At 38.6% G+C, this 23,626-nt stretch overlaps 1 protein-coding gene across 2 annotated transcripts in view; it reads left to right on the top strand.

Moving 5' to 3' along the window:
* Positions 1–23,626, top strand: part of NKAIN3 (sodium/potassium transporting ATPase interacting 3) — a 385,999-nt gene that overhangs the window by 175,813 nt on the left and 186,560 nt on the right. For both annotated transcript variants that reach the window (XM_074897706.1, XM_074897705.1), the window contains exons 2-3: positions 7,538–7,675; positions 18,169–18,249. In XM_074897706.1, coding sequence (XP_074753807.1) covers positions 7,538–7,675; positions 18,169–18,249 — 219 coding nt within the window. The remainder of the gene's footprint in view (positions 1–7,537; positions 7,676–18,168; positions 18,250–23,626) is intronic.

Here is a 23,626-nt window from a genome sequence, read left to right as displayed (position 1 = left end):
AGGGACAGTAACCTCCTGAATAATATTCTTCAGCCAAGAGCAATCATCTGACACCACCTTTCCACTTCAGATTCAAATGTTCTCTGCTGCATTACAAACCTTGCATTTCTCTCATGTTAAATCTTATGTTCCTTCTTACTGAAATCAAGCCTGTCAGTAAAATTCTGACATTACCACAAGAATATAAAATTTGTATAAAAAGTGGTTTATACTTTACCAGTGTTGAACACAACTATTTTATTTTTTTTATTTTTAACATTCTTGCTTCACCTGTTAGTTTTCTGTTAGATATTCTGGATTTTAGCATTTGGTAGATCAACCTTTTACTCTCCAATGCTGGGGTTTTATCCAGAATAATTTGGTAGCTTTTTGATATCTTCTTTCCTTAAATTAGAATGTGCATATTCTCCAAAATAATGTAAAAGTATGATGCGAACACCGTGCACATGCCCCAAGGTTTTATAAAAATGTTTTCTCTGTGGAGCATATGTCAAGAAAAGGGAAATATGTGCCTAAGAGTGTGAGAATGTGAAGACAAGATTTTAAGTCAAATGTGGCTAGTGCTAAAAATGACCTTGATCCAAAGTCTTCTCTATTCCAGCCAAGTAGCCAGGAGACAAGATGGCATAAGCGGTTCGCACTGCTCCTCTCCTGCCCCAGCATTGTCCTTTTCCTTGTGCTTTTCAGGGGTGCAGAGAGGAGGGAAGGGAAGGGAAGGGAAGGGAAGGGAAGGGAAGGGAAGGGAAGGGAAGGGAAGGGAAGGGAAGGGAAGGGAAGGGAAGGGAAGGGAAGGGAAGGGAAGGGGAGGGGAGGGGAGGGGAGGGGAGGGGAGGGGAGGGGAGGGGAGGGGAGGGGAGGGGAAGGGAGGGGAGGGTATGATGGGAGATGAGTTGGGAGGGAAAGGTGAGTGCATTGCTTAGCTCAGTGAAGGTGTCCTGGGGCTTCAGAACAGAGGGCACTTAAATCTCCAGGTGGAGTTTCCTGAAGGAGGCTTGGGAACCAGTTCAGTTTTTAAAATTTTCATCTATCAAACTGGACTGAACTGTCTGTAATTCAGTGTGGCATACTGGAAACTAGTGGTAATGGTGAAAGGAGCAAGAGCCCTGAAAGATTCCCCATGTCCAGGAAACTTTCTGAAGTCACATGTTAAATTTATGGCCATAAGATGAAGCAGAGAGTTTTGCAGAAAACATCTTTGTCCTTAGGAACAGTAGTTAGTATGGATGATGAGCTGTGCCCTGGCACTTCTGCTGTGATAATTATTAGCAGCATCAACCAACTCTGAGTCTTACATGCATAATTCAAATGTTTCAGATAATTCCTGACTTCAACTTAGAATATGAATGCTCTGGACTGTAATTTTTAGATTCACCATTTTTTGTATACTATTGTCATTTTTGAAAGCTGGGGAGGCAGTGTCCATTTGGGAAGTCATAATAATTTATATTTTTTTCCTACTTCTAAAATTGTTTTTATTTCAAAACTATATAGTTTTGCAGCTCTGCAATTATTAAGTATTTAATTTTATAATTGCTGTTAGATCACTTGAATACAAGTTTGTTAAATATAGAATAGATACTTTTCTGGTTATTATAATTTCTAGGCTTTGTCTTACATGACAAATTAAGCAGCTTTTTAATATCAAGTACAGGGTATATTTTACTTTCCCAGTTTTGTAAACTCAGTAATTTGTAAGGTATCAAATTTGCAGATATTTCTATATACCCTTTTATTTTTATATTAAGTAATTTTATGCTTTTATTTTTATAGCAAGCCAATTCTAGGTCTTTTCTTGTCTAAAATGATCTGTTACATATGAAAACCCTTGATCCAGTGGGTCCTTCTGTTATGAATGTAGACCTTTTTATTCATCTCAAACTAACATGTCATTTATAAAAACTTTTTCATTAAAATATAAAACTGACTGTTATCTATGAGGTTTCTGACAGAAAACTGAGATTTTACACTCATTTTGGAAAGTTGACTTTCTAACTCTGCTGTGATTTCTCATCACTCAGACAGCTTTTGATATGTATTTTGAAGTATAATGGAACCTGAGCATTTAAAAGAGGGGTTTACTCTATAGGGGGAATTTGTTGAAGTCTGTCCTTAAAAATGTTTTTTGATCTCTCTATTCAGTGGACCATCTTGGTGGTTCCTTTCTGTAGATCCTATGCAGCCTTGCTGATTGCTACCTCACCTTTGATTTTGTTACTCCTTCACCATAAGCAGCTAATGGGCATTAAGGCTACAGCTGCCCTATTTCTTCTGTTCAGGGTGTTCCAGGTGTGCTGCACATCTAGTTGATCTATCTAGGAGACGCAGCTCAAAATTCAGACAGATTGTCTCATCAGAACATTTTACTGCTCTTAACACAAAAGGGCTTTGGCATGGCCAGAAAAGAAAGTTCACCCTCTGTGACTTCTAATGCAGTCTAGACTCGCAGCTTAGTACCTTCTCCTTGCACTCTGCAGAAAGAGGGACATGGGGAATGTTTGATAGACTTACTTAGTGAAACAGAGAGGTAAAAGAACAAGACAAATGTGGCACATCTTCATTAAGTGATCTGATACAGTCCCACTAGAGCATTTTACTGCTAGTCCTAGTCTCCTGAGTTGTGCACTTTACATTACAAGATTGTCGGTGCTGATGATGACTAAATAACAAAGCGCTCCCTTGGCAGCAGTAATAAGAAATATTATGTCTCTTTTTCCAAGTGTTGTTATCATAAGAAAATGTTATTTCCTATCAACTTTGATAGATTTTTATAAGTTCTCATGAAAATTTTTCACACAACTGGACATAGCTTTCACTAAAAACAGACCCCAGTATAATCTGCCAGAACTGAAACCCTCCTCTTTTATTTGCAAGAAAGGTTTGGGTTTTCATTCCATTTTTGTGTTAAACATTAAAAAACACTATCAAACAACTATTTATGATGACACTCCAAACTTCGTTGTCTTAGTGATCACAAGTATTGGAGGTGCCAGTCTCTGTCAACATGTGCTTGTTGGGAAAGTCCTATCAGGCACACCCCATTTCTTCAGCCTCAAGCTCCTCTGCTCTACTAAGCTGATATCTGTCTTATTGTCAAAATGGTTTTGGTGAAACATTTCAAAGTACTCACATGCACATAACTTCAAGTGAAACTATCTGTCACAGTGTCTGCTCCTTTCTGACTGTACCATGTGGCATAGGTTAGTCTGGTGGCCACTTGTGGCTATTGATATTTTGGATCTGTGCAAACACAAATAGTACTGACTCTTCCTATCTGTGCAAAACCAGTCTGTAATTGTGCACAGGTACTTGTCTCCCTCCCTTTATTCTGATGATTTCTGTGCAGTGAATTACCTGAATCACAAACTGGGTTAGGGACTGCTTTTATTCATTTGCACAGAGCTAAAAACTCTGTGGCCTTCACCTCTGTCTGGGGACTCTGTTGGGTGAAATTCTAGACATAAGAGCAGTAGCACTTACATGCTTTCTCTATGCAGTGCATATTGCTCATGGTATAAAAAAAACCCAGAACGTAATGTTTCCTCTGCCATTATCATGAATTATTAGGTTTTTAACTTCTATCTGTGCTGTCTGCAAGACGGTTTTATAATTTAGAAGAGAGTAGCAATTTGAGCAGGATAGACATGCCTCCTACGTCTTTCTTTTCTTTAGATTTTTTTTCCCCCCACTAAAGTATTCTGTGGGCTTTCAGGATGAGACAAATTACTCTGTGTTGGCGACACGAATAAAATAAATGAGACTTAGCTGCACAGGAAAGTCTCACTGCATAGCCCGATGGTGAAAGCACTTGTTAGTGGGGAAGGAATGGTGCTATATGTTTGGCGTCCTGCTCTCGGGATTCCTTCAGTAGTTTGCATGCTGTCACTGTGTATAAGATAAAGAGCCCTACAGGCAAGAAATACAAGCAGCTCTCCCAGTCCCGGATAAGTGCCATAAGCAGTAGGCTGTAGACTCATGTTTCTGCTTGTGCTCTTTTTGACTGACTAAATACAAATTTTTATTTTTTGGCCAGTGACATGGCTCCAAGGAGAAGCCCCCTCTCCCCCTTGGTATCCTAACGGATAGGTGTAAGAAATGAGGAATGGATACCTCGATAAGCAGCAGGAGAGGATATTGAACCTTATTTATCTGTGTTTGTGGTGGGTGCCTTTACCACAATAACCTATAACAAGACTATTTTTTGTGTATGTGTGTCTATCTACGGTGCATATACACATTTGTACAATCATCTGTGGGAGGGTACTTATGGCCACTGTGCTATTTTGTGGGAGCCCAGTCCTGCTAGATGTGCTTGGCAGATATCAAGGAGGTTCACATGAAGGCAAATGTTGTGTCTGATCGAGTTTAAGCATGAGCTGAGTACCAAGCCTGTTAAGATGGTGCTGTTGGTAAAGTGCAGTGGCTGTGTTCGTGGATGTTACAGTACTATGTCTTTCAGGCATTTAAGGTGCTGATCTACATGGCTCTGAAAATTGCTCCTAAGGACCAGTTTAAGAAAAGAAAATGTACTGAATAGCCTCAATCATACCCGTGCTGAGGAATTAATATCTCTGCTGCAGGCTTTTGTCTTTCAGACAGCTCTTGGTGTTTCAAGACTACGTAAAATGTCTAAGGGCAGACATCTCTTGCACCGAACCATCTGTGTGAAATGGATTTCCTCCATATACACTCTGGCTAAGACGTATGCTCTCTACACCAGCAATTTCACTTGTGCCTGGGGAAGAAGCCAGGCAGTGGCATGCCACTGTGGATGCTAGTGAGCTGTTAGAATCCTCTGTCATGTTAATTTTGTTCATTGTGACCGGTGGGCTTCCCAGACAGTTCACCCATGCCCAGGGACCATTTTGAGTAGGTAGGTATGTAGTTTGCACATGGCTTCCCTGTTTCCGAGACAAGGACACTTTACTGGAGGCAATCCTAAGCCAGCTGCCTTCAGTTCTGGGAACATTATAGGACGCACTCAGTTTATTAGTGCAGGTGAAGGCCTAGGCTACATGAAGATTTCAATGAATGTCAGGGTAGAGGTGGCTGTTAAGAAGATTCTAGTCTGATTTGGCAACTCCATCCTCTGCTTGCTTGGTCATGTTGAGGCTCCAGGAAGACGACTATCTCTGAAAACTGGTGGTCTATGAATTATTTAGGTGCCTTGCTGACCCTGGCAGATCTCTGCTTGTAGTGCTGGGAATGAAACAGGCTCTGGCTCTGGTCATGGATGTTATAAATGTCTTCCTATGTGATACAGGACTCTTGGTATGTTGTTGCTAATACCAGAAGCTGAGTTCTACCTGTGCCAAAGAGTTTCTGAAACTCTCTATCATCTCACACATGGGATTTGGGGCACCCTTGTGCTGTACTGTGTGATGTATCGTGTGGTTTAGGGAAGCTACAGGCAGGGGTATTTCCAAATGTGAGGTCACCAGAATTGTCTTCATTAGAGACTGGTAGGAAAAGCAAGTGATTCAGAGGTGTCACTAGTGAAGTCCCAACTAGGCCATTATTGTGATGCTTGTAAGTCTGCTACAAGGTGAAGACATTATAAGAATGACATCGGTGTCACTGTTGTGTACCAGTTAGGATGCCCACATACATCCAGGAAGGAGACAACCACACCATTAGGCAATGAAATTCTGTCTGAGGTCCATGTAAATATGTCATTTTCTGGATTTGGTCATTAACTTATGTGGTTCATTTCCATATCTGGGAAAGAAAACAAATTGTTGATCTAGATGGTCAATAACTTAAAAGAAGAGAGGTCAGAGTGTGAAAAAACAAGGTAGATAGCCAATGCCACATGAGCCAGTGGCTTCATTCACATGGGAGGGGTGTTCCCTCTGAGATTTTCCCTTACCTTCGTCATAAAAAGGATAAGATAATTTCTGTTAAGATGAGAATATTTTACGTGTCCAAGAGGATAACATCATTTTAACATTGTCTGCTGTGTGATAATTTTTCATTTATACATACTGGGCCAGATGTTTCGCTGGTAAAAGTCAGTGTAACTTCACAGATTGCAGAGGACCTGCATCAAGTTGATGATTCAACCTTTGTTCATTTAATTGTTTAGATCTATCATATTTATTAACCTCAGCATAGAGAATGTGGTTTTTATGACTGGTATAAGGGATGATTTTTGGACAGAAAAGATGCATTCTGCTCTGAGGGACACCTAGACCCATCTTGTAAGTGAGGAGAATTTGGCCATTATGTGTAAAATGAAATGTTTTCTGTGAAATACCCACATATGATAATACTTTGGTTGGTATTCATAGGGCCATGCTTACTCCATCTGCCTCAGCTATAAATATTTTAAGTGCATATTTCAGTAAATTTTAGAGTTTGTAACAATGTAGTAAAATCAAGTAGATGTGTAATAAATTCTAGCAAGCACAGAAACACACTTTGTTTCTCAGTAGGATTCTGTTTAGCTGCTCAGAAATATCTTTCTATGGATGGAGAAATATTGAAATCACTTTAAGCTTTAACAAGTGTGGTGCTAAGAAAGTTGATTTTACTATAGAACAATAGACTGGATTGACAAAAATGAGTGGCAAATGTGTTTGCAGAAGTAATTTAATCTAGCTTTTCTGAGGAGTTTTGTTCAACATTCAGAAATGCACAATTACCTAAGAACAACCTGCTGATACGAGGATGAAGGTTGATGCTTTTTAGCTTCCTCCATTTCCACACACAACTAAATCCACTCCTGAAATTCCATGAGGACAGTGGGAAGAGAGCCATTAAGCTGCCACCGTGTCTGATTTGCGCTTGCCCAAAGTAACCTAGAAGCTTTTGGCATTGCACAGATAGCTCATTTGGATGCTGTTTTTGAAGCTGCTTACTCTAAGGTCTTCCATCAGTTTGTACAGCTTTTCACTCCCTGAGCCTACCTCCATGCCTCAGGTAGCAAGGAGGTCCCAGCATTTTCCTGCCTTAGGGAAGTCTCGAGAGCATACCCAATAGCCACATATGGGACTCCTCTGAGTCCCCTCTGCCCTTTCTGGCCAAAATCTCTCTCCTTTAGGAATAGATTGAAGAACTTGCAGTCAAGTTTAGTGAAGAAATCTAAGGAAACGAAGACATGGGGAAGGGAGGGAGCATGATGATACTTCAATAACAACAGTAAGGTCCTCATGGCTTTGCTCAGTCTAGGTGAGCTTCTGACAACTTTTATATTCAAATAAATATTGTCAAGCCTTAGAGTTTCCAGCATACAAGAACAAGATAAAACTTGTCTGCATTTGTTTTGTACAGGTATTTTTGTATTATATGAGGGTTTTACAAATATTTTCTTAACTTTTTTTCCAAGTGCTTTTTCATTAGAAGATCTGTATGTTGACTAGTAGCTATCTTCAGATATCAGTGTACTAACAATGATGACAAAGGCAACATGCTGGAACTGTAGTTTCAGAATTTTGCCATGCTTTTCTCTGATGAAGCCTGGTGCAAATAACAAAACGTGAAGTGTTTTGTCTCACCCATAATTAAAAAGTGGATATTCTGTTTATGTGTTTTCTTACAGCTGGCAGCATTAGAGAGACAGATCTTTGACTTCCTTGGTTTCCAGTGGGCTCCTATCCTTGGCAATTTCCTACAAATAATAGTTGTCATTTTGGGTTTGTTTGGAACCATCCAGTTTAGGCCTCGATATATAGTTGTGGTAAGTCTCCTTTATATTCTTTTTTTTATTATTTTTTTTTTTGCAGTTGGTTTTAAAGCCTGTCATATTACAAAGCAGAATTTTCTTGGTTTCAAAATGCTAGATGTTATTATTGTAGAAACTTTACAGGTCTTCATTTCTTTTTGCAAATTTAAGACTACTGAGGGGCATTTCCAAGATTTTGGAAGCTATCAAGAATGGGTAACCTAAAGTGCTGCCAAAATTATGACCGTGATACAAGTCCTTAGTAAGATTCTGTAAAGAATTAAATACCTAGATGGGTCATGGGAACATCTATAATTAAACTATGCATAAATGAAGAAAAGAAATACAAATTATTGTTCTCTTCACAATAGACAAGCAGGCATTTAAAAAAAAAGTTGTAACGGTCAAGTTATATTTAGCTACATCTTCCTCTTAAAAAGAGAGAAGCAAGGATTGCTAAATTGTAAATTGTCTTTGATGCTTGTGACTTGAAGCTTCACAAATTTTTTTCACATGTTCTCAACATAGCCAGGAACTGTGAAGGAAACTGCCAACAAAAAATAGCCCTTTTCCACCCCCACAGTCTCTCTCTCCTGAATGGATGAATATTATGTCTTTGCCTGGCAGTGTCTGTAACTCAAACATTTCAGTTGTGTTGTCAGTAATGGATTTTAAGAGGCTAAAGCTGTTGGGTTTTTTTCTCACAAAAGAGTGAGGTAAATGTCTACTGGGGAAAACTCATTAAACAAATACTTAAAAAGCTTCATCTTTTGTAGTCAAGCCTGAAATCCTGTAATTCTTTGTCATGTCTTAAAAAGTGAACAAAAAGTACACCCAAGGTTCTTTATACTCAACTTAGCTAAGCTTCACAAGCAGACTGTAAGTAATTGAAAATGGATTGATGTAAATAATAATACTGTTATCTGTTACCTGTGGCTGGAGAACTGGGCAACAGTGTATATACATCCATATATTGATGACTCACCTTTCTGCTTCATGTGCTCCATTTTTATACATAAGATATCAGAAGCAAGGGAGGGTAAACATCTGTAAAATTATGTAGGAAATTCCTGTCTGAAGTGCAATACCACAAAATCTCTTGCCCCTCAGGTTCAGCACTGCTGTTCAGTGGTAGAAGCTCTGCTTTAGTTTTCAAATGAAACACAACAGATGTTGACTGTTCCTATATCTTTTCCAATGTAAATGAACATTTTAGACTATATTAGTTTTAAAGCAGAGATAGAAAACTTGCAATTAAAGAAACAAACACCTCAACGAGATACTCTATCCTCAGATTTAAATGAGCTCACATTCTGATTTAACTTTAAGCATATATTTAAGAGCTCAAGCTATAGTAAGTGCAAATAGTCACTACTTGGGAAGATCAAGACTAACATAAGGTTCCTAATGAAATAGGAGTATTTGAGTCAAATCCTGAAATCTAAAGAGTGAAAGTACACAGGTGGTCTGGAACCAGCCCCACAGCTCAACACCAGCAGAAGGAGGCGGCTCGCATGCTTCCCTGTTCCTACTGTTCTCCCTGGCTGACTACTTATCCAAACCCTCTCCACCAATTCTGGCAGCAGTTAACTCAACCCTTCAGTAAGCCAGTTCCACTCCTAAACCATCAGGAAAACAAACCTAGCAAAAAGTGGAGAGTTTTTTGCTAGATTGGTGAGCTGAATCCAGTCTGTGAGGTTCCCCATGGCTGGCAGGGCTAGCGTAAGGCAGGGACTGGGACTACAGAGTCATGAACAGCAGCCAGAGGAGGAAGGGAAAGGAGGAGATGCAAGAATTCCCTTGTTGCAAGCTACAAACTGTCAGCTCAGCCTCTTGTCTAGGTTCACCCTCAGGCTAGATTCAGTGAATACCTCAAGACAGCATAAGCAATAATCCTCCCTTTGCCCAGCTGCTACCTTCTGTCCCTGTGCTATTCCTTCCCTTGCACCAGCACAAGCATCAGTTCAGGCACTTGATAAACTATCGAGACAGAACAGATCAAGCTGAAAAGCAACCATTTACTTTTTCGGTGTTAATTTAAGCGTAGGTCAGCTTTCCAACCTTTTTAGCTTGTTCCAGCAGAAGGGAGGAGGTGCAAGAGGGGAAACTGGAAGAAGTAGCCAGAGAAAGGGGAAGAGTGCATGGAGTCTTTCTGCAGCAGTGCAGGGTTACACCAGCTTAAAGTGCTCATTGAGCTGAAGCCTGAGGATCTCCCAGGCCATACTTAACACATGCTTCCCAAGCTGTGCTTCCTAGGGCTGGCCCAACCACAGTTGGGCTTTGCCAACTGTCCTCGGAAGCCCTAGAGGAATCAGTGGTACAGACAGCAAGACCACTACCAGTGCCAGCTCCAGGCTGTTTTCACTAAGACCAAAGAAAATACAAAATCAACTCTCCCAAGGAAGGACATAGACTGCCTCCCTGCTTGTGAAAACCTTTAAAAACACCATCCATCTGTTACAGTGGTAAACTTGTACTGCTGGATTCAAATATAAAGTCTGTTTAATGCAAAACTTCAGTAGGGTCCTGAATTTCAGTATTACTTAAACTCTACCCAGGCTCTGAGTAGTGAATTGGGCTCCAAATTCATCAAGAAGTTTCATGAACTTCCCAGTCCATAGCTGTACCTTCAGCCACATCTAAGTGGTTGGTGTCCACATTAGAGCAAGAATTTGTTACTGTGGCTTTGGCAAAAGAAAAATGTTGACTCATGCTTTTATGTACTTTGCTGAAGCTTCTGGTTTAGATTAAGCTAAATCCAGTTTAACTAGAAAAGTAATGAAATTCTTCAAGAAATGTATGCTTCATATCCATTGTCTTTTCCTTAAGACTTCCCTGGAAGTCAGCTTTGCTGGTGCAGGATGATCCCATCAGAATATAAAAGAATGAAGTAAACTGTAAACTGTCAACACAAAATTGATCTGGCACATGTGGGTGCAAATCATTCCCATAATATTCTATCATACACTGATAGGGATCTTGACTTGAGCTGATGAGCACTAGGGTCCTTGGTTCGACATCAAGAGAACATTTTAATCTATCTTCTGTGTGATAATGGCCGTGCCTTAAGGTTTCTCTGACAAGGAGTTACACAGAAACTTTCACTTTGCCATCCAATACTGCATATGTGATGTTCTCTCCCCTCAAAATTTAACATACAACAGGAATGGGTAAATGAATAAATGCATTATATGTAGGGCCATAATTTGAATCACATCTATACTGCAGTGAAATATGAGAGTAGTTCTGCAGGCACAACTGAGCAGGCTTTTGCTGCAGGTACCTAGAGCCAAGGACCTCAGTGAGGGCTGCAATAGAAGCTAGATAAACACAACAGCAGTTTGATGCTTCCGACTCTTCCACTGTCATTGAATCCAGGCTAGATAATTTATCACGAACATTTAATGACTACATAAGCTGCAGTCATTTCTTTGACAGCAGCATAAGCATAGTCATTGTAGATTAAAAGTTTGAATAAAGAAATGAGTTTTTCTTTTTAAGTGATATAAAATATGGTCTGAGAGCTTTCTACCAAAAAACTACCCTACCTTCTAAGAGCTGCTACGCAATGGCTGGGTGTTACGTCCCACTCAGACAAGGGGGACAAGTGACTCAGATTCTCACATCCCCAATGGAGCGGACAACAAGCCTCCAAGCATTTATTAACTACCCACAATGTACTAATTGAACACATGATAATTGGCTAACTATATAGCAAGTTGTGGTAAGTGATACAATATGCCTTGCATTTCTTAATGGAAAAAGGAAAAGAGGGAGATAGAGGGAATGGGGGAATACAGGTCACCGGTCTGGATTCCTGCGCTGATTCCGCTGGCAAGGGTTCCAGGAGGCAGCTGTCTTTTTTGCTGGCATCCATCTTCTTTGCTTCACTGCTCTCTCCAGGCAGGCCAGGCCAGCGGGGGTGCCCCTTTCTTCCCCCCCTTGATTTATACACACTTTCCTTGGGTCCGTCCCCTAGGTCGATGCACATACCTACATATCCCATGTATACAGGGATGGGTAAAGTGTTTCATGGGATGATGTAATTAGCATGATCATGTCAGCCTTTGTTAGCATATTGAGGGGTGTTAACTTTAATATGCATTTTGTGGATAATGAAGTAAAGTTCCTTCACTAGACACATGGCCCTTGAAGTTTGCCCAGGTGCCCCAGAACAGAGCCATCCTGTCTCCACAGGGCTTCCCCCTCCAGCTGCACCTTGTGTTATTCAGGCAGCCTTATCAGCTTTGACCTCCACAGAAGGCACCCTGTCACTCATAGTTCTGTCTTGCAAGTGTTTGAGGCATTTCTTCCATCAGTCTCAACTTTTGCTTTCCCAGGCTGTTTTTCTTAGTTTCTCATCTCACACTGAGTCATAAAGCATCTCCGTTGAATACAGTTGTCATTCCAGGTAGATAAAGGTAGTGGCTCATGTTCTCTGTCTACAGTCCTTCAGATACAGGACCACAAGGATGGTGATTCTGAAATAATTCTTGACTTTCTCTAGCTCATATGTAAAATTTTGAGTCCTCAGAGCTTAGGAAACAGAGAGAGGAAGCAATAGCATTAACTCCAAGTGTCCTAATTAGTTTAAATCCAATAATTTTTTCTAATAGTTTTTATATTAATAATTTAGATCAGTTTTTGTGAGTAACTTGTCCTGTCACTAAGCGGATGTGCTATTTTCAGTACTTTAATATTTTGTGGCTGAATTATATCAGTGCAAAGTTCCCAGGGGACATAGAGGTACAGAGTTGATTACTCATTTATCCCATATTAGTTCATTTGAAACTTACCCAAACATTTGCAAAGAAGAAAAAAACAGCTAAATTTCAATTCTAACTATGCCATAACACACCTGTCACATGTCCAGAGCTCTGCTGTGATCCATTTCCCTGTGCATGCTTTTACTTTCTTAATAGAACTTGCTACCACTAGCAAGATTTTCAGGCTGTTAAAATTGATTAAAGCTGATGACAGGATACTTTTTAAGGATGGGGTTTTTTTCCCTCTCCTACTTCTGATATGGGACTTCAAAAGCCTTCTGAACAATGAGTCATGTAGCTAAAATGGCACAAACCTGGTGCAAAGCTGAACACAACTGTATTAATGAACAGTGAGAGATGAAAATAATACACTTAAATAGGGGGAATATAAAGTGGAAATCTCTGCTTTACTTGCCTTAATTTATTCTATTAAACAATATGATATAGGCAATGTGTACACCTGAAAAGCCAGGAGGCAGTTTCTTAAAAAACAGAAAAGCAGAAGAAAGGCTATACTGGATACCTTGCACAGTATTCAAACAAATGCTATACAGACACTCAAAACACTTGTGAAATATTTAGAAATCTAAAATTAAATATCCTTTCTGGTATGTCATGAGTTGCTACTGTTCTGTCATGTTAATTTGTGCCACTTCCTTTGTCATCTTTCACAAATATGACTAAGTAGGGCTCTGCAAGTAGTGATGCCTCTGAGGCACAGCCAGGTATTAGAGGGGTGATCTGATGACTCAGTAGCTGCTGTCTTTCCCTTGAAGTCCCCAAGCCAACATTCATTTCCCCTACTGCCAAGACACTGTCAGAGGAAATGCTGCACTTCAGATTAAATATACACTTGAGATAGTTTATTCATTAAAGCTACATTTATCCCACAATCCTTGTAATATTTAGAGTTAGTAATTCCCCTTTTCTTTCTTACTTGTCAGTTTATGAAGTCATCCTTTGCATTTTTCCTTAACCCCCTCTTTTTATGATGTTGTGTCCATCTAATACCAATGATTTAACTCTAGAAACAGTTGTATTTCACTGATTTATGAAAAGTATCTCTGCATTGGTTTCAATGTGACCTGTAGAATCAAGAGGTATAGAAATATCACTATCATAGAGAGGCTGGCATTAAGAATGAGGATCTGAAAGGAACCTACTGGGTTGGACAATAATTTAATAGACATTTAGCCTCCAAGTTTTAGGGAATACTCTCTCCAGGTAGCTTATGAGACTCCAAATGCTTCCTCACACCACATAGTATATGATGCTGTTTTACCAATTATTAGGCCTAGCATAAAGATGAACCAATAACCAGATTGTATTTGATACAAAAGGGTCAGTACATTGGTGAGTACTGGGGGTACAAACAAGTCAGTCAGATTATACATAATTGACATCAATCCCACTGACCCCAACAATGACACCCCACAACCAACAGTGGGTGGAATAAATGGTGAAATGCAGTTTCCCCGTAGAAGGGATGGGAGACAACTGAGTCAACGAGCCAAACACATAAGACCAAGGAAGCCACATACTGGATCTCCACACAGCCCATTTACAAAAGTCAGACCTGACTGGAGCCCAGTCCCAGGGAGGCAGGAGGCCCTTCCCCAACAGGGAACTCTGCACAGTGCATCCACCTCACAGACAGACACTGCCCCTGCCTGCAAGGGGTCCCAGCTTTTACCCCTAAGTGGGACACCTGACCTTTGCTCACTTAATGCAGACACCTGGGGCTCATTTACCCAATGGCTCTGTCTGCAAGGCCAGCACCACCCTGGGGGGAAGCCTAAAGGTAACCTCACCCCCCCTTTGTGAAGGGCTGTGGGAATCACCCATATGTCAACCTTAATTTGGGGCTTGGGGTTGAAACCCCAGCATTTCAAAACCACAGCATTTCAGATCCTTAGTGTAAAAGACCAAAAGAAAGAAAATATACAGTTCATAGTGAGGAGAAGTCAGCAAAGATTATCACCAGTGTCCTAGGTCCTTCCAGTAGAAGGAATCTGTTAGACAAAAAAAAATATCCAGGTGATTTTTAAGTAGTGCATCATATGGAGTATAAAATACGAACCCAACTCTTTTTACGGATTCAACCTGTGTATAAAATTTCCTTCTCCATGCCAGATACGGTGAGGATTGTGAAGCTGAGCATGAGGCCAGCAGAGCGGGAGGGGACTGACTGTGGCTGGCCAAAGAACTGGGGCAGGAATCGCTGGGTGTGGGATGTAAGAGTGAGCTGTCACAGCAGGACGGTCAGGGTTGTAGTGTTCAAGACACAGGGTGGGAAAGGTTGAATGGCAGGTCAGGTCATGAAACAGGTTAAGTGAAGTGTCTTGGGAGACAAATGATCCCTGAGGATCAGCGTGGACCTGATGTGTCAGACCCTCACCACTCCTTCATTGACAGCAGATGTCTGCCAGCGTACATGACATGTCCCTTCCCACAGAAGATGACAGCTCGGGGCTGCAGGCAGTTTCTCTGCTAGCAAAAAGGAGAGGTCTTCCTCATGGATCTAAAAGTTACACCTCTTAGTGACCCAAGCAGGTGTTAGTGGGATGCCACATGATGGAATATTGTTACAATTTTTTTTTTAAACCTTGAAGGTATATACATATAAATTTACACACATGCACATAATGTTCAGAAAGTATTACAAATTTTTCAGGAAGAAACACTCAAAAATTAAGAAAAGCTGTTATTAAAGCCCTCCTAAGTGCAATCTTAATGTGATCCTTTTATGTATTTGCAGTTTTGAACTGTGCAGATACATACCAATTTTTTTCTAGGGACAATGGAAAGGACAGACATTTAGGAGTTTTCTGGTAATCACAGCTAGAGAATAGAAACTTGATTTGAAGAAAACAGAAAACATGGGAAGAATGAGGCATGTGACAGCAAGAATAAAAGGATTGGTTTTGTTGTGAAAGCTGTGCTGGGTAGCTGAGTTTTATCTCTGCTCTCAAGCACTGAAACCTTTTTTGACACAAAGCGAGTCACTTAAACCAAACTTCTCACATTCTTTGTTTTCCCCTTGCATTCTGGGTTCTTGTCTTGAGACTTTGTGGTCTCATTTGCACAAATGCTGAATGCTCAGCCACAGGGAGCTGAACACAGGGCTTATAAAGCACTGTATAACCTCAAGTGTTCTGAAAAATGAAGTCTTAAGCATCTCAAGTTGGATGCCTGTAATGTATGAATACTTCTGAATGTAATCTCTGCATGTATCAGAACATCATTTGCATTCTGAGAGCTGTATCATTCCCTTATAACATAAAATAAATTAGTTAATGTTTGTGCAGCTCTCACGCGTTACAGCGATGAGCATCTTAGAAAATCTCATGAGGAAATTTATATTCTGTCCTCAGAGCAAGGTCTGTACAACAAAGAGAAATGAAGTATTGAGTTAGCTGTCCATAAAATGTATTAAGGGAGCTATGGTCTTTTAAAATAAAAATATAGTTATGATCATTCAATTTATGTTTGCATTGTATTGTACATCCACAAAATAAATTAAGACGGCATATATAACCAGAATTCTGACCTTTCCTAATTTGCTTTCTTGCTTTTGCTGTCTTAAAACCTTTCTTTTAATGTAGTCTTCCATGAGTACCTATGACACTATACAAGGAAAAAATCTGCTACTTGCATGTCCAAAAAGTTGTGTTTTCAAATGTGGACAACAACTTTCTTGTAAACATTTTATAGTACTAATTACTGAATATGTAATTACTATGTTCTTAAAGTAAATGGATCTTAAATTTATATTCCTGCAGTTCAGTGAGAGTGTAGGAGGAGCCTCTCCATACGCAGCAGATGGGTTTCAAGGTGCACACCTGCTTTGGACCTGCACTTCTTTTTCAGTAATCCTCACAGTGGATAAGGAACTGAAGAAGTCCTGACTGTGTAAAACAGCCTAGCTTGGCCTGGGAAAGCACGTTCAGACAGTTTTTGCCTGCGTGTTTCAGAGTTGTCATTGGTGCCCATGGGACAGAATGAGGCCATTAACAGATCTGGCATGGCCTGGCAGATCAAGTAGGTTTCCTGTTGCTGTGATAACAGGTTTCATTCATGGACAAATAAAAATTTCTTTCTTAAAAAGGGGAATTCTCCTGAATATTCTGAAATCTGCTTTTGACACGCAACTGGTCTTACATTGAGTGTTCATTAATTTTGAACACTCTGCACCTGATGTTTTGAGGAGATATGTTGGAAAATCAGGAGCTTATGATGAGTTAATACAAAGTCAGCAAATGTGGTAAAATGTGATATCCTCTTACAAGTTAATCTTATGAATAGTACAGACTTTATACTGCTCACAGACCACAGCAGAGATGTCTATTTTCTAACTACTGAGCCTTCAGTTGCCACACTGCCCTTCTCTGTAAGCCAGAGGAAAGGGCCCAGGAATGTTACTCTTATTTTATTAATGATCCTATGCTAGAGCCATCTCCAAACAGCCTAAGTACCTCATAAGAAATTAAATTAAAGCAACTAACCTGTTCGGTGTACAGAAAGAACTGTATACATGTGGGGTTAATCAAAGTGTGGAAAAATTGAACTGTCTTCATCTGAGCCTTTTGTTATACATCACATGGAGGGGAAGGGAGAGGGGAACATAACCCAAAACTGCCTAAGCAAGCCAATCAGATGGCACCTATGCAATAGAATGGGATCCAGAATATTGTAGATTAGGGTGTTGAGCTCTGAGTATATTGAAGCAAAAAAATAGCATTATTAACCTCACCTGGTCACAGCTAATTAAACTTGCAGAGGCATTTAGCAGCCCTTATCCACTGTGAAAGTTCCAAGTGCATAAATGTAAAGTCATGCTGCATTTTTCAGGTGGGTGTAGCTCCAGTGTGGCTGGGTGTGCAGGCAGCCTGCCAGACTGAAATGCTTCTGAGGAGAGTTAACTGGGCATAGTTTACAGTCATATATAGATAAACAGTGTGCATCTGTAAGGAAATAGTGCCAGTCAATTATGCTGATAATTAAGATGCAAAAGATGATTTAAAGTAGATTAATTAATCTCCTATTCATGCTGTGGGTGGAATATGGGTTCAGTCTTGCTCTAGGGTAGGACACCAGGGAACCCAGAAGAGTTATGGATGTGTTCACATGTTAAGGGTGTATTGTAGGATTGGGTTTATGGCCACAAATGCTGGAGAAGTAGTGAGCTATTTTTAATGTAATTAAAAAGATTCATAAGAGATCAGATTTAGCTTTTACCTGTTTGGTTTTGAAAAATATGCAAATATCAGATTAATAGATCTTCTGTTTTATTTGATGGTGGCTTTTTCTTTTGCCTTTTTTCATAATATTTAAATATTCTTTTTATAATATTTGCTTATTTAAATTACTGTGCTATTCTGGAACCTCCATTAACAGAGCTAAATCAAATTATGAATGACTCACAGTTGCCCCCAAACGAGTGTTATCGTCAGCATTTTGGACTTAATTGACATCAGTAGGACAGTGTAAAACCGTAAAGAATAAATCTGTTTTATTGGTATGTATTTAGAGCAGCAATGAATATTGGATTTGTAATTTCCTGTGGTTCTTCGGGGACTTCTGCAGGGAGAACTCCTTTGCTGAATTCTCTGTGCTTGGCTGTTCCCAGAAGAACATTGTGTATCGATATCAGTTTTGTTATTATTGATCTGCTCAGTATAAAATCCTTGCATCTTCACATTTTATTTTTCTCTCTTTGCTTTCATCTGGCTTTGTGTTTAGTACACGGTGTGGACTGCCCTGTGGGTCACCTGGAATGTTTTCATTATCTGCTTCTATTTGGAAGTAGGCGGACTTTCTAAGGTAAGTCACTTATCCTTCTTCAAGCTTATGGAAGGGTGTTTTAACAGCAGGACTCTCAGATTGTAAAAGGCTGCAAACATAGAGGAAAAATGTGGTTGTCTGAATGTATAGTTTGATCTTCAGAATTCCCTCCAATGAGAACTCCAGTGTTTGAACTCGTGTATGATACTAAATAGTCATGGGTTTGAAGTACCTAAATGCAATGAATCTGAATTACAGTTGCATTCTGAAGTACCATCTGGGGCTGGGGGGAAGGTTTTTCAGTGGAAAATTTCAGGTTCTTTTTGATTGTTGAAAAACTGACAATATCCTTATGTTGAGTTTTCAGGTTTGTATGAAAAGTGTATCTGAAATTCTGAGACTGCTTTGAAAGCAGCTGAAAAAAATTACTAAAAAGGTTAATGTGATAACTTGTTGATTGAATTGGTCTCATGTTGAGAATGTTAATTCTTTATAAAAAAAGAACAAATGTCAAAGGATTTTTTTTTTTTTTTTATCTGAATAAAACTTTCCTTTACATTACACTCAGGCACTAATTCCTTATTCAAACATCTGATTGGATGAGAAATGTTTGCCGGATGTATCAACATACGTGTTGGGTTTGTACACTTATGTTAGCACAGGTTATATTTAGCACTGTATCTACAGTGAGTTCCATACAACAGCTGCTGGTTTTTATCTTACCATTAGGTAAAGATGATATTGTTCTTTGTCCAGGCACAGTATGACCATGGTGCATGGTGATCCTGGTATTATTAATAGAATAGATGTCCCCATTACTGGTTGTAGATTCAGTGATACGAACTGCATCACTGTTAATTTATGCAATGCTTTTAGACAACTGTGAACTCCACTCAGTTCAGATGGGAACATTTATGAGCTACATACTCATACTTTTTTTTGTTCAACGTTAAAACTCCTAGCTTTTGACTGACAACAAAGAGAGAACTGGTGAAACTGATTTAATAAGAAATAAAATTTAACTTACTCAGTAAAAAAAATCCATTAAAATTAAAGCTTTTAGTGATAGATTGCTTTGGTGGTAAAATTTCCTAATAAAAAGCTACAACAGTTTATTTTTTCTTCAAATATGATTTAGTTCACCAGAAGTCATAGCCTTGTTGAGAAAATTGGTGCACTTCGTAGACAATCAAAATAAATGATCATATTGGTATATTCTGACTTAAAAATCTATTAGATGAACAGAAGAGCAACACATGGAAGTGATGAATGCCCGAAGTAATTGTTCATTTTCATTATACGTAGAGTTTGTATTTTTTCAATCAGTTGAGTGATGACTGTTTTTTATAGTGACTATTGTATTTTTATAAGTAACTGGTAGTTTTATCTAAGTCCCTACGAAGTGAAGCAGAACTTCTAGTCTGACCCCTGAGTTTGTGAAAATCTAAGTTGTCTTTCCATTGACTGCAGAGTTCTGATGATATCTTTAGTGTAAGGGGATTATAAAACCAGCAGCTATGAATTGAAATCTTGTATCTTCCAGTTTCACCGCTGTGTTTCACTTTTAGAGGTTTTTACTTAACGTATATGACAAATCACAATGCAGGGAAATAGTAGTGCAGATGTTATTCAACAGTTGAGAAAAATCCCTTTTATTAGTATGTGCTTTTGTTGATCTCAGAATTTCAGTGGAATTTTTATCTTTTGGTTTATAACTCTAACATTTGAAAAGTAGTTTCTCAACAAGGTGATAGACACAAAATTATTGCTATCGAAGTTAACTGCTCTTATATAGATTACATCAAAGGCACCAGTATCAGCACGAAGATAGTAATGCTAAAATAAAGATTTTTGTTCTGTAAAAGATGGAAATTGGGTTTATTTAATGCTGTTTCTGAAAACTATGCTAGAAATTATGTGGTCATCAAGAGACTGAGGTCATTTTGCAGCATGTACATAAAATCCTGGGTGTTTACAAACTGAATGGTATTTGACACTGACTTAATTAGGACCCACATTTTACCCAACATGCTAATTTAAAAATTTCATCATTGCTTTCCGTGAATATGTTTCTGTGCTGTCAGGCATGATAGAAAGGTGCCGTTATCAAGGTAGGTTAGTGTGGTTGGCAAATCAACCACCATCAGAAGCTTTTCAAGGATGGCTATTTTCTGAGCATTGAAATCTCAGCAGGGAATATTCACCGTTGTTGTTATTGTTTTTCCATTTAAAAAAAGGTTTTGCTTCTGAAATGAATGCAAATCGATTATAAGATTTTTAACTTCTGTTACATACTAATAAGGGAAAATTATGATGCTGTCTGGTAGATGACTGATTTCTGTTGGTTTGCTTGTTTTCAAGCACCATCAAGTTTATATTTGTTCTGACCAGAATCAGACTTAGCTGTTGCTTGATGTCCTGTGAAGTTATTAAGTCTTCAGTTATGAATACTATCAGAAAATATAACTTGGTGCAATAGTAAACGGTAATTTTAAATCAGTGTCTTCGCATGGAGTACATGTACAATATGGACAGACTTTTCAAATATCCTAATAGAAACCCCCTGCTGATGAAATTTTGCTCAGATCTTATTCTTGTGGAAGAAAATAAGATCTTCTTTGCATATTCTCTGTTTGAATTCTGCCAAGAAGTTCCACTACTGTTAATGAAAAATTTGAATAAGAATAAGGAGGATATGGGTAATTTAGGCCTGTTTGTTGCTGTGAGAGTTTGAAGAAAACATGTTTCTTTTAATTATAATGCATAATGCTCAGGTTTTCCTGGTAAAAGGATTTTATTTTTTAAAGGAACAACTTGATATTTAGTTTAAAGTTTATGGATTTGGTACAAAAAGATCTTTAAACTTGATAAAGCGTGATGAAAATTTCTGCCACCTACCTGCCCAGTGTCAAACATGGCTTGATCCTTTCCATTCTTTCAGAAAAGTATGTTTCTTCACAAGAGTGACATGGAAAGCATATTTTTACCTGAAAACACATTTCATGTTTTAAAATAATTCGGGGGAAAAAAAAGACAATTGCATGCATGCCCTAGTTCCAACCAGAATTTGTTTTTAACAATCTGGAGGGCCAGTGTGGTAAACCTGAGGGGAGGGAGCTGGTGAGGAGGGGTAAGCTGGGAACTGGAAGACTGTATGTATGGCTGTAGGTTTGTTGTCAAGGGATTTGCTTGGGTCTTGGTCCCTGCTCCAATTAATATCCTATTACTTTACACAGAGGGAACCCTTAACAGAAGAGCTTTCTGTGGAAGCACCACTCAGTAACTAACAGTATGGTAATTAGGGCAATCTCCTGGCAAAAAGATGATATGGATTCAAGTCTTCCTGGGTGTGAAAGGGAAATAAACCTGGCTTTCCCACAGCTGGGTATTGTAATGACAGCTAATGAATAAAGATTTCCTCTTTAACTACCTTATAAACAACATATAAGTCAAGCTCCTTTTTCACTCAAGTTAGATGTGCAAATAAAATTTTAATGTTTTTGAGGGTTAAAGAAGTTGTATTTGATCAGAAATAAAACAAATATACCCATATAAATATTTTTTGTTTGTGTTGTTTTTTATTCTTGTTCATTTCTGATTTTAGCAGTGAAAATCTGCCCATATGAAAAATATATTTGTCTGTAATTTTCATTTACTACTTTTATGAAACTGAAAGCATAATTTTTAGTTTTAACCACTCTGTATGAGGAAAAGCAAAGCTGCTATTCTAACATGACCTTTTAATCCTCCACTGCAGGATGACAGATTGCTACATCTGTACATGAGTTCATTAGTTGTCTGGATCTTTTTCTGTGTCTTGAAATGAAGATGTGTTCTAATTGCCACATTCAAGACTATGGACAACTTAAAATATATAGACATAAACACAAATCTCAAGGAATAAGAGGCAAAAAAAATTCTCTGAAGAACACTTGAAAATAAACATTGATTGTATCTTAACTGATACAATACCAAAGCTGTTATTTTGAAGTTTTGTTTGTTCTTAAATATGGACAAGAGAACCTCTAACATGTATAAGCCAGCCCTCCATCCCCAGCAATACATTCTTTTATATACTTCTATACAAATTGGGCTTCATTTGTTTAGTGAATACAGTTAATGTTTCTATCATTTATATTCCTGCAGTACTTAAGATTTGGTGTGAAAATAGCTGTGTTTATCTGTATTTATCATTTGCTATTCCAACTGATGGTTTTGATAGATAATTTTTCTACTACTTTTTTTATTGTGAGTTAGTGACATCTGTTTGCATGTGTCAATACCTTTATCCAGTAAACATATAGCAGCATTCCAGTACTGCATACTCCTCTCCTGTTGTTTGATATACCTTACCCAAGCAGGTGGGCAATGGTGATGAGCTCTTTTCTTTTTCTGTGATGTTTTTGCTTGTTCTGCATGTTTTTTCTTGGCATACTTCTTGAACATCAACTTTGTCTCATTCTGGATTACTTGGCTAATAAACACAAGCTTAGCTCTCAAGGTTGAGATCGCTCTCAATTGACTCTTGTTGCTTTTGGCCAATGATTTGCATGACAAACTCTCATATATTCAGTAGGAAGCTACTTCTAAAACAGCTTATGTTTGTTATCTGGTCCTTAGTTTTAGGTATTGAATGTAAACTCTCTAATGTGCCTGTGACACCAGCTTCATTAACCCGTTCCCTGAAGACAAAGGAAATTTTGCATATGTTAATGAATAAACCGATCTTTTTTCATGTATTTTTTTTCTAGTAGTATTTAATTTATCAATGGAAGTTCAAAGTCTGTAGGGCTCCCAGCCAACTTTATTAAGCTGGAGACAGAACTATAGGCTAAATTGTTATATGGATCTGTAGTTGGAGGATAGAATTATAACTCTGTTAATGATTTATTCCATCCAAGGACAAAATGGACTAATAAATTACTTAGTAAAACACTTGGGCAATGGAAACCTAGTACTCTTTTCTAAAAAAAAGCATTGTACCTATTGTACCTCAGAATTCCTGGCTACTTCTGGAATCCAACTTATTCCATCTGGTGCACGTCAGTCAATCCTTATTTGTTGTGCAGTTATATCTAAAAATCTCAAATGGAGTAAGTTAAGCTCAAAAACCAATGCTATTTTTTAATAGAGAGATGTAAAGGTATATGCTGAGGCGCTTTTTTTTAAATATGAAGTGAGACCATAAGCGTTGATTGAATTTAGGCTAACAATATGAAAGAAAAAGTGATTCTCATTCTAACATGCTGATGTGAGAAAACAATTATTTTGGTGTAATTAGCATCATAATTAACTCTATGGAATAGTTGACTCCAAAAAGCTTGTGGGCAAAATTGGCAACGTTCACAAAACCTACATGGACAGTCAGCAGGTGGAGAGTAAAGGACTTCCTTAGTCTAAGCAGATGACTGAAGGT

Source organism: Athene noctua, chromosome 2 (assembly GCF_965140245.1).
Source record: "Athene noctua chromosome 2, bAthNoc1.hap1.1, whole genome shotgun sequence".
In the NCBI taxonomy this organism is placed as follows: Eukaryota; Metazoa; Chordata; class Aves; order Strigiformes; family Strigidae; genus Athene; species Athene noctua.
This window is presented reverse-complemented; position numbering and strand designations above follow the sequence as displayed.